The 13,834-nt window shown below is 41.1% G+C and overlaps 1 protein-coding gene across 3 annotated transcripts in view; it reads left to right on the top strand.

Moving 5' to 3' along the window:
* The window catches only part of FANCD2 (FA complementation group D2), a 536,781-nt gene that overhangs the window by 514,262 nt on the left and 8,685 nt on the right, over nucleotides 1-13,834 (top strand). For all 3 annotated transcript variants that reach the window (XM_029599610.1, XM_029599611.1, XM_029599609.1), the window contains 2 exons: nucleotides 3,270-3,356; nucleotides 11,021-11,106. In XM_029599610.1, coding sequence (XP_029455470.1) covers nucleotides 3,270-3,356; nucleotides 11,021-11,101 — 168 coding nt within the window. In that variant the 3' untranslated portion in view covers nucleotides 11,102-11,106. The remainder of the gene's footprint in view (nucleotides 1-3,269; nucleotides 3,357-11,020; nucleotides 11,107-13,834) is intronic.

The following is a 13,834-nucleotide window of genomic DNA, read 5'->3' as shown; positions in this document are numbered from 1 at the left end:
ACTTGTACTAAGGCATAATATGGTTCCTTATTTCTAAGCTATAGTGGCTAGTTCCTCATTTCTGACTTAATGTTTCTTCAAACTTCAACAAAGCATTTTCTTAAATATTTTATTTAAGAGCAGTTTCTTTTATTTAGCTATATTTCAAGACAGTTACTTATCTCTAAGCTGCAGGATCCTCTTCCTATCTGGGTTTGTACTCAACTGTAATATTCCTTAAAGCATTTCCTCATTCTTTAACTTACAGTGGGGCTGATGCAATATTACGCAGTTTTGGACACACTAGACATACGCCCAATGCAATATCAAGATTAGCACGTCCAAAATGCACATCCATACCAGCACATAGCTAATAGCGCTCATCACATGCAAATGCCATGTTGATTAGACTATTAGCTAGTACCCCTGATGAAAAAAAAAATTTGCACCTGACACGCCCAGAGCTGGCATTAAATTTTGAGGCACCCCTAACCATGCTCAGAAAAGCAAAAAATACAGCTTTTCTGTGGTTCCTCGTACTCAATATTGTTGTGATACTAAGCAGGAGGAGCCACAGAAAGCTGCAACATGAAAAAAAATGAATCTTGTCAGCGGTCAGGTTAGGAAAAGGGAAGTTCAGTTTACGAGGGTCCAATTTCCTTACTCATGGTTGCGCACAGGTTAGGAAAATGGACACTCGGAAAATTGAGTGTCTTTTTTCCTTAACTGCGCACAGCCACTTCTCCTGGGTGCTCGATGCCATGGATGCGCAATTTATCCAGGTTGGATGCACGTTTTTTGCGCGCATATTATATTGCATTGGCTCCAATGTTCCTTCACTAAATAAAGCAGTAACTATATTATTATTTCATTGTATATAAGTAAGCAGTTTCTTATATATATCCTTTGTCAGTTTTCTATTGTACGTGGTGCTACCCACTCTCTGTGTACACTGAAATGTCTTCACATCCTCTTTCCCTATATTGTAATACACCTACCCATGTATGTCTCAGGGATGAGCCTCAAGGGTAAGAGGGAAGGACAGTCTCCATATATACCTTTCTTTTTTGGTTTGGTCTTCCAGCTCAATTAAAAGCAGTCTCTTCTGAGTTGCGATGCCTAGAGTTGTTATTTGCAACTACCAATACATTTTCCTAAATTTTTTTTTTTTAATTTCTGCATTGTAACCCAGCCATCGCAGCCACAGTCCTCAACCTAGGAACATAGACTGTGGCTTTTTTTGCAATGCAACTTTGTCTCTATGTACTCTGAGCCTGTCCAGTAGGTAATGCCATTGTGTGATGGCTGAGACACTCCTCCCCTGAGGTTAGGAATGCTATATTTCTGCTCAGGCCAGCCCAAGGCTCAGGAATATAACCCAGATATCTTGCATTCTCCAGGCCCTTTTGATCCTTGATCTGTCTGCTGAACTGCCAGCAAAAGTCTACTAGTGACACCTGGCCAATTGAAATGACTCCACCAACCATTTTACACATATCATCAAATAGCTTTCAAATGGATGAATACTAAAATCCAGTTATAGTCCCTTAGAATCATCGTACCCTTACATTTTCAAATGTGCCCTTTTAACAAAGGGAAACGTTTTAATCTAAATGGTGAGCCATATCACTTGAGCCAGATAATTAGATGCAGGGGTATTTCACATCCGTTCCAGAGCTGCCCCTTCCTGGTAGCAACCATCACTATGCAGAATCTGAAGGCTATAAATCCACTCCAGCTTGTCCCTGAAAGTTTTTCTATGATTACCCAAAACATCCAGCCAGAAACATGAAATTATTTTCCAGTTTATCCCTTCTTAGTTTAATCAAGCTTCCTTTTCTCTAAAATGTAATGTGAAATAAACTGCAGGCTTTTGCTATTTGTAGGGCAGAGTTAAAACCACAGTTGTGATATCTATGGCTGTATGAGTTGTAGCTGCTGTTTTTAACAGCGAATGACACAGGATCACATACTGGTTTTCTTGTCCTATTTCTATTTGTACCTGCTATAAACATTAACACTGAAATATTTCTGTCCTGTGATCTGAGTTATCTTTAGTTATTGGTAGTGTGCTTTGTAGAGCGAGGTTTGAGACCAGAACTGGTAAGAGAAAGCATGAGACATAAACCTGAGTATCCTTTTACATTTATATTGTTTACATGTATATTTATTAAAAATTTATTAGTCGCCTAACACAGGAAGGGCCTAGGTGACATACAGAAAAAAATTCATAAAATCAAATAAAACACACTAGACAATAACAAAATAAAAATAGCTTACTGCAGGAACCTGTGAAGATAAGGAAGCTAAAAACTAACCCCAATCCGAAATAAATTTGAGTATACCACTTTTGCATGGCATCATGTGTCACTCTGAGATCTTTTCATGGTATGTGTACTTCCTTTATAACTGTCAGATCATATTTAATACCACTTCCTACACTTAATTACTGTAGGGAACAATATTGTGATTATTTTTGTTATGATGGGCTTTGGGGTTGATAGGAATTATATTGTTATGATAGTGGTATTATGTTAGTCTTATTTTATATACTATGCATATGTAATATGATCCATTGTTTTTGTAAATCGCTTTGACTGTTGCATAGAGGAAATTAATAAGTGTCAGATAAATAAAATATCTTGTGAAATTCCATTTGACAATGACAAAATTGTCCAAGGATATCATTAACAAAGAACTGGCACTTACAGTTCCTTTTCACAGAGCAGAATGTGACTGCATAAAATATGGATTTTTTTTTTATTTCTATTAAATGTTGGTACCTATGAGCTGGAAGTTAGAGCAGCCACTCTCAGGTAGCCCAGAGCTTTTATTAGTTAGATGGTAGCATGTTTTCTGCCCCAAGAATAGTACTGTATGCCCACAGTGCTAAAATTTAGGATTGAACAACCTGGAAACTCTCTTATCCCATTCTATGTGTGTGTGTGTATGTGTATACAATGTACCTGCACTAGAAATATATTTTTCTCAGTCTTTGTGGAGTACCAGATACAGTAGTATAACTAGGGCAGAATGTGCAAGGCAATTGCCCTGGGGAGGACTCAGAAAGGAGAGCAGAGATCCTGCTGTCCCCTTGCAATTGCAACCTCCTCACCTTGTCTTTCCTAAAGCAGGAGCAGTTGTTGGGGCCAGTCCTAAGTGCACTGGCAATTGTGGTAGCAGTCAGTGAGCACAGGACCTGAGGCAGGGGGAAGGTTGGAATGAGTAGAGCCCCAGGCATAAAAATATTATTCCTCTGTTACTGATAATGTTTATGCCTTATAATTCAGGGAGAAGAGATCCTGTCACAGGCTTCCCAGGAAAGTGACGCAGAGGAGGAGCAAGAGTCCCAACTCCCTACCGAAGATGTAGAACAGGTATTTGTGTATTCTGCAGCATTTGGGGAATGGAGACTTAGTTCACCCCGTTTACCCAGAGGTGTTTGAAATTAGAGTTAACTAACAAGTTCTTTCTTGTTAATATTTTATCTTACTTAGCTGATGTTCATTATTGAAACCAGGTTTTTGAGCCTGGCAGTTTCTTCCTGCTGCTTTGGACTTCCAGCTCAGTTGGAACGAGGGCTAGGTTTGCCGTCATACTCCTTTAATGTCAGCTACCTGGAGGTTTTTTCTCTTATTTTGTATCATCTTCCAACTCACCTAGGCCAGCAATTGCAGCGACATTCCTCAGCTGAGGGCCATGCACCAGGGCGCCTTCCAGAACCCTGCAAACATAGGCTACAAGTTGAGCCTCTAGATGTTGCCATTATGCAGTAACTGGGAGTCAGAATAGGGCCTCTGCAATTTTAAGTCACACTTAGAAGTAGCCTACTGGTTAGAGCAGTGGGCTATGAACCAGAGAAGCCAAGGCTCAAATCTCACTGCCGCTCTGTGTGACCTTGGGCAAGGTACTTTACCATCCATTGCCTCAGGTACAAACTTATTGAGTGATGCTTCAAGCCATGTTAGTGCTCTAATGCACGTTAACAACATATATTGCATGATAGACCACTATGCCTTCTGTTATGGGTAATAAATGCTGCTCTGTGCAGGTTGCCCCCATGCTTATAAGTTCACCAGACCATAAAAGTCAGAGCCCTCATTGGTTGCTGTCTAAATCCAAATGCTCTTTTCCCCTGCCGTTGAAGCAAACAGTAGTGTTGGAGTTGTATCAAAAGTATCAAGGCTTATTGGTTAAGGGTAGTAACCAACAAGTTATCTCCATGCATGCTTTCTTCGTTTCCTTTAGGTCGTGGCCATAGAAGCAGACCTGTGCTTTTTCCCTTATGTCTGCATAACAGTCCCAGACCATGGAAGTCAGGGCCCTCTGTTGTTGTCAATGCATTCAGTTTCCAGTGTCTGGATAAAAGAACTAATCTTAATCCAGACAGACAGCCAAGTTGCAATATAATATATCTGAAGGCACATTGGTTTCCCAACCAATGTGCCTTCAGACCAGATCAAGTGTGCCACCAAAAAGTTACCACTGTCTGATGCTTGGGTCCAGATCTGCATGTGGCTCTACTCTCAGCACCTCACAGCAACAAGAATCAACAGTAGTGCTTTTAAATATGTAGGCGCTCCTTTCTGAGAATACATGTAATCATGCATGCCTCTTCCTCATAGCTACAGAATGAATCCTGGAGTGTGGTAATTAATGGACAAGCATGCAGGGCATGAACAGCTGGGTCCCACTTTGTTTGTACAAAGTATCTCCTCATCTTCCCCTTTTCAAGCTTCCTTCTTTGAGTCCTTCCAGCCTCTATCTTATCCCCAGGTTGAATGAGACAGGGAGAGTATGCACCTAGTACTGGATGTTGTAGGATGAGTGAGCAGTGATTTGTAATCATGCAGGGTTGTTTTTATGCAATGTGTCATGTTTTAAGTTTTTGCACAGGTCTTATGTAATTTATGCAGAGTTGTTATATAATGTTATATTTTTAGTATAGGTTTTATGTTTATTTTAAATGTATTTATTATCTTTAAACTGGTTTTGTTTGTGAACGTATTTTTGTAAACCACTTAGTAATGTTAAGTGGTCTAGAAATTTTTTAAATAAATTAATGTGACTCATTTTGACTAGTAGCAGTAATGGAAGAGTCTGGGGTAGCCACATTTAGCAGCCAAGGCAACTGATTCAACATGATTTGAACCTTGACAAAGGCAGAGCCAAAGTTCTTTACTTGGAAAATGTTTATTTTTAATAGCAGTTACATCCACCTGAGTAGAGAACTAGAAGCATTGATATTGCACTATTCTTATATTCACATTTTCCATTACAAAGTAGCTTTGAAACTTCATCCTAAATGTCAACCAAAAGTGATCTCTTAATTTCAGTCCATTGTCTTGCCAACATTTTTTTCAAGTCCACATGCTAGTAAAGGTGAACAGGCTCTTCATGAATTGCCCTTGTTTTTGTACATGGAAAGAACAATCTTATAAAAAGTCTTCACAAATGTTTGTCATTTTCAGCCCAGTCACATAAGGGTCTTCAGTTACAAAGAGAACTCTTTCAACTTGGATACCTGATTGCATAAGTTGTGATCAATCAGGATAGGATCTTCAAAGTAAAGAGAAAGTCCATCAAGTCATGGGTAGCTTCCTTAGCACATGTTCATTCTGGCTAGAGAAGAAACATGCAAGGCTGCTACCTGATCTTTATCCACATCTTTATTGCTCATTACTACCTAGAAAATGCTTCACATCAAGGTGATGGTGTTGTCCAAGCAGTTCTAGAAAGCTTATTTGGTTAATTCCTTCAACTCTTTTCTCCAGCCTCTGGCATAAGTACAGGATTCAGTGTCCTTGAACAACATGAAGGCAAGGGGCTGTGGGGCAGCTTAAAATCCATAGTAAAACCATATAATTGTATCCTTTTTCTGAAGGGAAGAAGGCTTGTATGTACATAAAAGCATAATGTATGAAGGCTTGTATGTACATAAAAACATATAAGAGAGGGAACAATTTTAGATCTGATTCTCAGTGGAGCGCAGGATTTGGTGAGAGGGATAACGGTCGTGGGACCACTTGGCGATAGTGATCATAATGTGATCAAATTTGAATTAATGACTGGAAGGGGGACAGTATGTAAATCCACGGCTCTAGTGCTAAACTTTCAAAAGGGAAACTTTGATAAAATGAGAAAAATAGAAAAAACCTGAAAGGTGCAGCTACAAAGGTAAAAAGTGTGCAACAGGTGTGGACATTGTTTAAAAAAAAAAAAAAAAAACATCCTAGAAACACAGACCAAATGTATTCCATGCATTAGGAAAGGTGAAGGAAGGCAAAACGATTACCAGCATGGTTAAAAGATGAGGTGAAAGAGGCTATTTTAGCCAAAAGATCGTCATTCAAAAATTGAAAGAAGGATCCATCAGAAGAAAATAGGATAAAGCATAAGCATTGGCAAGTTAAATGCAAGACAAGACAGGCTAAGAGAAAATTTGTAAAGAAGTTGGCCATAGAGGCAAAAACTCACAATAAAAATTATTTTAAATATATCCAAAGTAGAAAGCCTGCAAGGGGAGTCTGTTGGACTGTTGGATGATCAAGAGGTTAAAGGGGCACTTAGAGAAGATAAGGCCATCGTGGAAAAATTAAACAATTTCTTTGCTTCAGTATTTACTGAACCAAATCATGGTGAATCTGAAAGATGTGGTAGGCCTGATTAACAAACTGAAGAGTAGTAAATCACCTGGACCTGATGGTATATACCCCAGGGTTCTGAAAGAACTAAAAAATGAAATTTCAGAACTATTAATAAAAATTTGTAACCTATCATTAAAATCATCCGATGTACCTGAAGATTGGAAGATGGCCAATGTAACCCCTATATTTAAAAAGGGATCCAGGGGTGATCCGGTGAGCCTGACTTCAGTGCTGGGAAAAATTGTGGAAACTGTTATAAAGAATAAAATCACAAAACATTTAGATAAACATGGTTTGATGGGACACAGCCAACATGGATTTACCCAAGGGAAGTCTTGCCTCAAAATCTACTACAATTTTTTGAAAGGGTGAATAAACATGTAGACAAAGGTGAACCAGTAGATGTGGTATATTTGGATTTTCAGACGGCGTTCGACAAAGTCCCACATGAGAGGCTTCTAAGAAAACTAAAAAGTAATGGGAAAGGAGGCAATGTCCTTTTGTGGATTGCAAGTTGGTTAAAAGACAGGAAACAGAGAGTAGAATTAAATAGTCAGTTTTCACAGTGGAAAAAGGTTAATATTGGAGTATCCCAGAGATCTATTCTTGGACTGGTGCTTTTTAATAAATTTCTAAATGATCTAGAAAGTGGTACAACGAGTGAGGTGATCAGATTTGCAGATGACACAAAATTATAGAGAGTAGTTAAATCTCAAGCGAATTGCGATGAATTGCAGGAGGACTTTGCGAGACTGAAAGATTGGGCTTCCAAATGGCAAATGAAGTTTAACATGGACAAGTGCAAAGTGATGCATATAGGGAAAAATAACCCTTCCTGTAGTTACACAATGTTAGGTTCTATCTTAGGAGTTACCACCCAGGAAAGAGATCTAGGCGTCAAAGTGGATAATACATTGAAATTGTCTGCCCAGTGTGCTGTGGCGATCAAAAAAGCAAACAGAATGTTAGGAATTATTAGGAAGGGAATGAAAAATAAAACGGGGGATTTCATAATGCCTCTGTTTCGCTCCATGGTGAGACCGCACCTTGAATACTGTGTACAATTCTGGTTGCTACATCTCAAAAAAGATATAGTTGCGATGGAGAAGGTACAGAGAAGAGCAACCAAAATGATAAAGGGAATGGAACAGCTCCCCTATGAGGAAAGACTAAAGAAGTTAGGACTGTTCAGCTTGGAGAAGAGACGGCTGAGGGGGATATGAGAGGTCTAGAATGGGTAAATTTGAATCGATTATTTACTCTTTTGGATAATACAAAGACTATTTATTTAACATTTTTATATACCGAGGTTCTGGTAACAATGTTGCTAATCACTTCGGTTTACATACAACATTGAAATGACTTAAAAGTGTCTTACAGAGAACAAGGAATGAAGAACTAGGATATAACTCATTTTAAATAAATAACTCATAATGAATAAATCATTATAAATAACAGAAATCTAAAATACAAGAGACTAGGATCAAACATATAAAAAGCTAGCAAGCGATGGCAAGAGAAAAATTGTTAATGAATCAAGGATTATTATGCCGTGGGAGACATAATGGATTGTCCAGGGTGAGAAGGTGTGAGTAAAATCGAATTCAGGCGTAAGCTTGAGTGAAGACTAGGGGGCACTCCTTGAAGTTAGCATGTGGCACATTTAAAACTAATCAGAGAAAGTTCTTTTTCACTCAACGCACAATTGCCAGGTTCTTATGGCCTGGATTGGCCATTGTTGGAAACAGGATGCTGGGCTTGATGGACCCTTGGTCTGACCCAGTATGGCATGTTCTTATGAACCCAGGATACAGGCCTGAGTTTTTCATTGCAGCATTCTGCCTGGAAGTATCATATGAAGTAGAAGACATCTTCACTCCTATTTTCCTTCCAGTCTGACATATGTGATCCTACTATAGCTGTACATTTTATATTAGTGGTCTTGATTTCCCTGTAAAATGCACAGCAAATTTGTGTGTCTGGAATCTACTCATGGACCTTATGATCTTGTAGTCATGATGATGGTGGTCACATTTCACTCAGGTTACAAACTGGTTTTTAATTCCATTAGTCCCTGTTGATATTAAAGGGAACTCATTTGATGCAGTCTCAGAACTTGAAATTTTGAATGCTATTTCTGTCTTAAATCCTGCATTTTGTCCGTTAAACCCATGTAATGTGAATCTTTTAAAAGCAATTAAGGATACTATTGTCCCTTCATTGACCATTTTTATTAATTCTTCCCTAAATGAAGGACACGTCCCTCATCATTTGAAGCAGGCATCAGTAAGACCTTTATTAAAAAAGCCAAACTTGGATGCTCATGACTTTACAGACTTTCGACCAATTGCATCCCTTTCATTCACGTCTAAATAGTTGAATGTATTGTGCTGAAGCAATTTAAGAACTTTCTGGATGACCATCAAGTAGTTAACCATCTACAATTTGGTTTCAGGAAAGCTCTGAGTACTGAGATTTTACAAGTTTTTCTAGTTGATGCTCTCAGGCATGGTCTTGATGTTGGAATAAGTACATTTTGGTGACTTTGTATATCTCATCCGCATTTGATACCATTAATTACCAGATCTTACTATATTGACTCCAGGAAACTGTAATCTCTGGCACTATTTTAAATTGGATCCACTCGTATCTTTCTGGGTGGCTAGAGCAAGCCAGATCCAGAACAGATTGCTTGCTTTGGTACCCCTTGGAAACCAGTGTCTCACAGGACCCAGCCCTCTCTGCTCTTCTGTTTAACATCTATATGGCTCCAGTTTGCACACTACTGGCTGGGCTCTGTGCAGGATACCAGTTTTATGCCGATCACATAAAATTCTGTATCCAAATTGGCTCATCATGGGATGACATTTCTTTGCTAGTTTCTTACTGTCGGGCCGATACAGTAAAAATCGCGGGAGAGCGGGTGAGTGCCTCCTGTGCGCGCAATTCAGTAACTTAATTTATTTAAATTAGGGCCCGCGTCCCTAGCGCCTCTTTTTTGACAGGAGCGCAGCTGTCAGCGGGTTTGAGAACTGACGCCGGCAAAATTGAGCGTCCGGTTTTCAAGCCGTGGGCCTATTTAAAAATTTTTTTTTTTTTACTTTTGGGACCTCCGACTTAATATCGCCAGGATATTAAGTCGGAGGGTGCACAGAAAAGCAGTTTTTACTGCTTTTCTGTGCTCTTCCCTGGTGCCGGCAGAAATTAACGCCTACCTTTGGGTAAGCACTAATTTCTTATAGTAAAATGTGCGGCTTGGCTGCACATTTTACTTACTGTATCGCGCAGGAATGACTAATAGGGCCATCAACATGCATTTGCATGTTGCGGGCGCTATTAGTCTTGGGGGGGTTGGACACACGTTTTCGACGTGCTATTACCCCTTACTAAATAAGGGGTAAAGCTAGCACGTCGAAAACGCGCGTCCAAATGTATCGGCCTGTGTGTGTCTGCCATGCGTCAACAGCTGACTCACAGCAAGTTAGCCTTAAACATTACAAAAGCAGACATCTTAATCCTGCAGCATAATAGTTCAATTCAGCCTCATCAGCCTATCCATATTGAAAATGTAATCGTGCCAGTATCTCTAGTTGTTAAAAATGTAGGCAACCTTATTGACACTGGCCTTACTTTCAAGAACCAAATTAAATCAGTTGTCTGCTGTAGGTTTTCCAAATTACATATTTAACATAATCTTAAGCCATTACTATTCCTGGTGACCTTTTGGGCCATTGCAGAGACTTTGATTCTGCCCTTGTTAGGCTATTGTAATGTACTGTACATTGGTCTTCCAGCGTCATCTCTTAAAGCCCTGTAAATGTTACAAAATGCCACGCAAGGTTGATTTCAGGCCACTCAATGCGAGACCATATTTCTCCCATGCTAAAGGAGTTTCATTAGCTACCAGTTTATTTGCAAGTCATGTACAAAGGTTTACTGCTAGTCCATAATTCTCTTGCTTTAAATTCCTTTTCTTGGGTCAATGCGCTGTTGCAGGCCTATAACCCATGCTGGCTATGCAATCCACTGAGAGAGTGTTGTTGGATGTGCCGTCAGTTCATTAGGCTCATTTATCAGAGATGCGGGAGCGAGCTTTTTTGACTGCTGCCCCAGATCTCTGGAACTCCCTTCCTATGGCACTGCATCTAATAGATTACCCTAAGAATTTTAAAGGGATTCTTAAAACACATCTATTTAAGCATGCTTTTAATTGACATATCTCATGGCATTTTACTGTAGCGAGATTATATCTTGCTGATTTTATTTATTGTTTTATTTGCTGTACCTTGTTGTGTTTTGCTTTGTTGTGAACCGCTTTGGGCCTCTGTATAGGGCAGCATATACATTTTAAGATAAAGGTATTTATTTTCACTTTGCTTTCTTTCTTTTTCCAGGAGGAAGATGAAGATGGAAGGGATAATGAAGTCAATGAAGCAGGTGAAAATAATGAAGAAAGTGAAGAGGATTCAGCTTAGAACCGGTAGAGTCCTTCTCTGTATCCTATCTAAAACCAATACAAACCAAAACTAGACCACTGCTGCTAGTTGTGCAATACAACAGTTACCAGAGTAGCAGGAGGTTTCCCAGCACTGTACAGGGACCTGTGATCTGCTAGGATGTAAGAACTTCAGTGGACTAGGAGCAACTTGTTTTTAAATCTTAAACCAAACAGCTTCATCCAAGTTACTTTTACTCCAATTGCACATTTGCTACATCCTAGCTATTCACATTTTAGTGAGACCGAAAAATTAGAACTGTAGAAAAATGTGCGTATGGAACTAAAGAAAAAAGATTGGAAACTGAAGGGGTTTTTTTTTATATCTTCTGTTTGTCAGTTTCTCACAGGAGAAGCAGGATGGTAGTTCTCACATACGGGTGACGTCACAGGATGGAGCCCAATCACGGAACACTTTTATCAAAGTTTCTAGAACTTTGACTGGCCCCTACTGGGCATACCCAGCATGGCACTATCCCTGCAGCCAGCAGGGGTCCCCCTTCAGTCTTCTTTTTTCCGCGCAGCAGTAGCCTCGCGGTTAAGGAGCTCTGACCACATTCCTGACAGGAATTTCTTCATGGACTTCTTTAAGGTTAAAGTTGCCCCACAGGGGTCCCTCCTCTTTCTTTACTCACCCGAGGTACTTCGGTAAGTTTTTGCCGTTTTTTTTGTCGATTACCGTCGAGTTTGGCCCTCGTGGCCTACTGGCCATCGACCGTACTGCGGCTCAATTTTTTCCCATGGCCATGGCGTCGGGTTTCCGTCGGTGCCCAGATTATACGCGCACCATGTCTATTACAGACCCTCATAGAGTCTGTGTATTGTGTTTAGGTAGTGAGCATGACGTCCTGACTTGCACCAAATGTGCCCTTATGACACCAAAAGGTCGCAAAGCCAGAATGGAGAAGGTGGGACTCCTTTCACAAAAAGTGGCACTAAATCACAAACGACCAATGGGTGCTAGCAATCATTGCTCAGGGTTACCACCTAAACTTCTTAACTCTTCCACTGGACTCCCCACCTCTGCAAACATGGGGACTAACCAGCCACTCTGTCCTTCTGGAGGAAGAGGTTTCCCTCCTTCTCCAGTCAAATGCAATAGAACCTGTCCCTCTTTCACAACAAGGCCTAGGATTCTATTCCCGGTACTTTCTGATTCCAAAAAAGTCAGGAGGACTTCGTCCAATTCTGGACCTACGAGCCCTCAACAAGTATCTTCAAAGAGAGAAGTTCAAGATGGTAACCTTAGGCTATCTTCTACTTCTGCTACAAAGAGGAGACTGGCTCTGCTCTCTAGACCTCCGAGACGCTTACACCCACATTGCAATAGCTCCGGCTCATCGCAAGTATCTCCGCTTTTTAGTAGGCCAAAAGCACTACCAATATCAAGTGCTCCCTTTCGGCCTAGCATCGGCACCACAAGTTTTCACCAAATGCCTCGTAGTTGTCGCAGCCTTTCTCAGGAAGGAAGGTGTCCATGTCTACCCCTATCTGGACGACTGGCTGATCAGGGCCCCAACCCAGCAAGTTGCTCGGTCCTCCCTGAACCTGGCCATTCACACTCTAATATCTCTAGGATTTCTCGTCAATTACGAGAAATCCTATTTACTCCCATCTCAAACCTTATCTTTCATTGGGGCAGACTTGGACACCTTACAGGCAAAAGCCTTTCTTCCTCAACAGTGAGTTCAAACCCTCGTGTCTCTAGCTCACCAGTTGCAGTCTCAACACACAGCAACAGCTCGCCAATTCCTCGTCCTGCTGGGACACATGGCGTCCTCAGTCTATGTGACACCAATGGCCCGCTTGGCCATGAGAGTCATGCATTGGACTCTGAGGTCATAATGGATTCAAGCCACTCAGCATCTGTCAACCATTGTTTACATCACCGACGCACTCCGTCTATCTCTCGCCTGGTGGAAAGATCACATCAATCTCCTCCAGGGACTGCCTTTTCACCTACCAGATCCTCAAATCATTCTCACCACCGACGCTTCCAACATCGGTTGGGGAGCTCATGCAAACAATCTACAGACGCAAGGATCTTGGTCTCCAGAGGAAGCCAAACACCAGATAAATTTCCTGGAACTTCGAGCGATGCGATATGCTCTCAGAGCTTTTCAGGATTGCCTATCAAATCACGTAATCCTGATTCAGACAGACAACCAGGTGGCCATGTGGTACATCAACAAGCCAGGCGGCACAGGCTCCTTCCTTCTATGTCAGGAAGCTGCGCAGATTTGGGCGGAAGCGCTCTCCTGCTCGATGTACCTCAAGGCCACCTACTTGCCGGGAGTAGACAATGTCTTAGCAGTGTCTTCCAACCGCACGAGTGGTCGCTCAATCCATCGGTAGCTATCTCTCTCTTCCAGCAATGGGGTTATCCCCAAATAGACCTCTTTGCGTCCCCTCAGAACCACAAAGTGGACAATTACTGCTCCCTAATTCAGAGCAAGCACTCTTGGCCCAGAGGTGCATTCTCCCTCACGTGGGCAACCAGTCTACTTTGTGCGTTCCCTCCACTTCCTCTTCTCTCGAAGACTCTCGTGAAGCTACGTCAGGACAAAGGAACCATGATCCTGATAGCACCTCACTGGCCGCGCCAAGTGTGGTTTCCCAAACTCCAGGATCTCTCCATCCGCAGGCACATTCACTCAAAACGATGGATGCCTACTCCATCCCAATCTTCAAGCCTTGTCCCTGACAGCATGGA

The sequence above is a fragment of the Rhinatrema bivittatum genome, chromosome 4 (assembly GCF_901001135.1).
Source record: "Rhinatrema bivittatum chromosome 4, aRhiBiv1.1, whole genome shotgun sequence".
In the NCBI taxonomy this organism is placed as follows: Eukaryota; Metazoa; Chordata; class Amphibia; order Gymnophiona; family Rhinatrematidae; genus Rhinatrema; species Rhinatrema bivittatum.
Note: the sequence above shows the minus strand (reverse complement) of the source record. Positions and strands in the feature narration are given on the sequence as shown.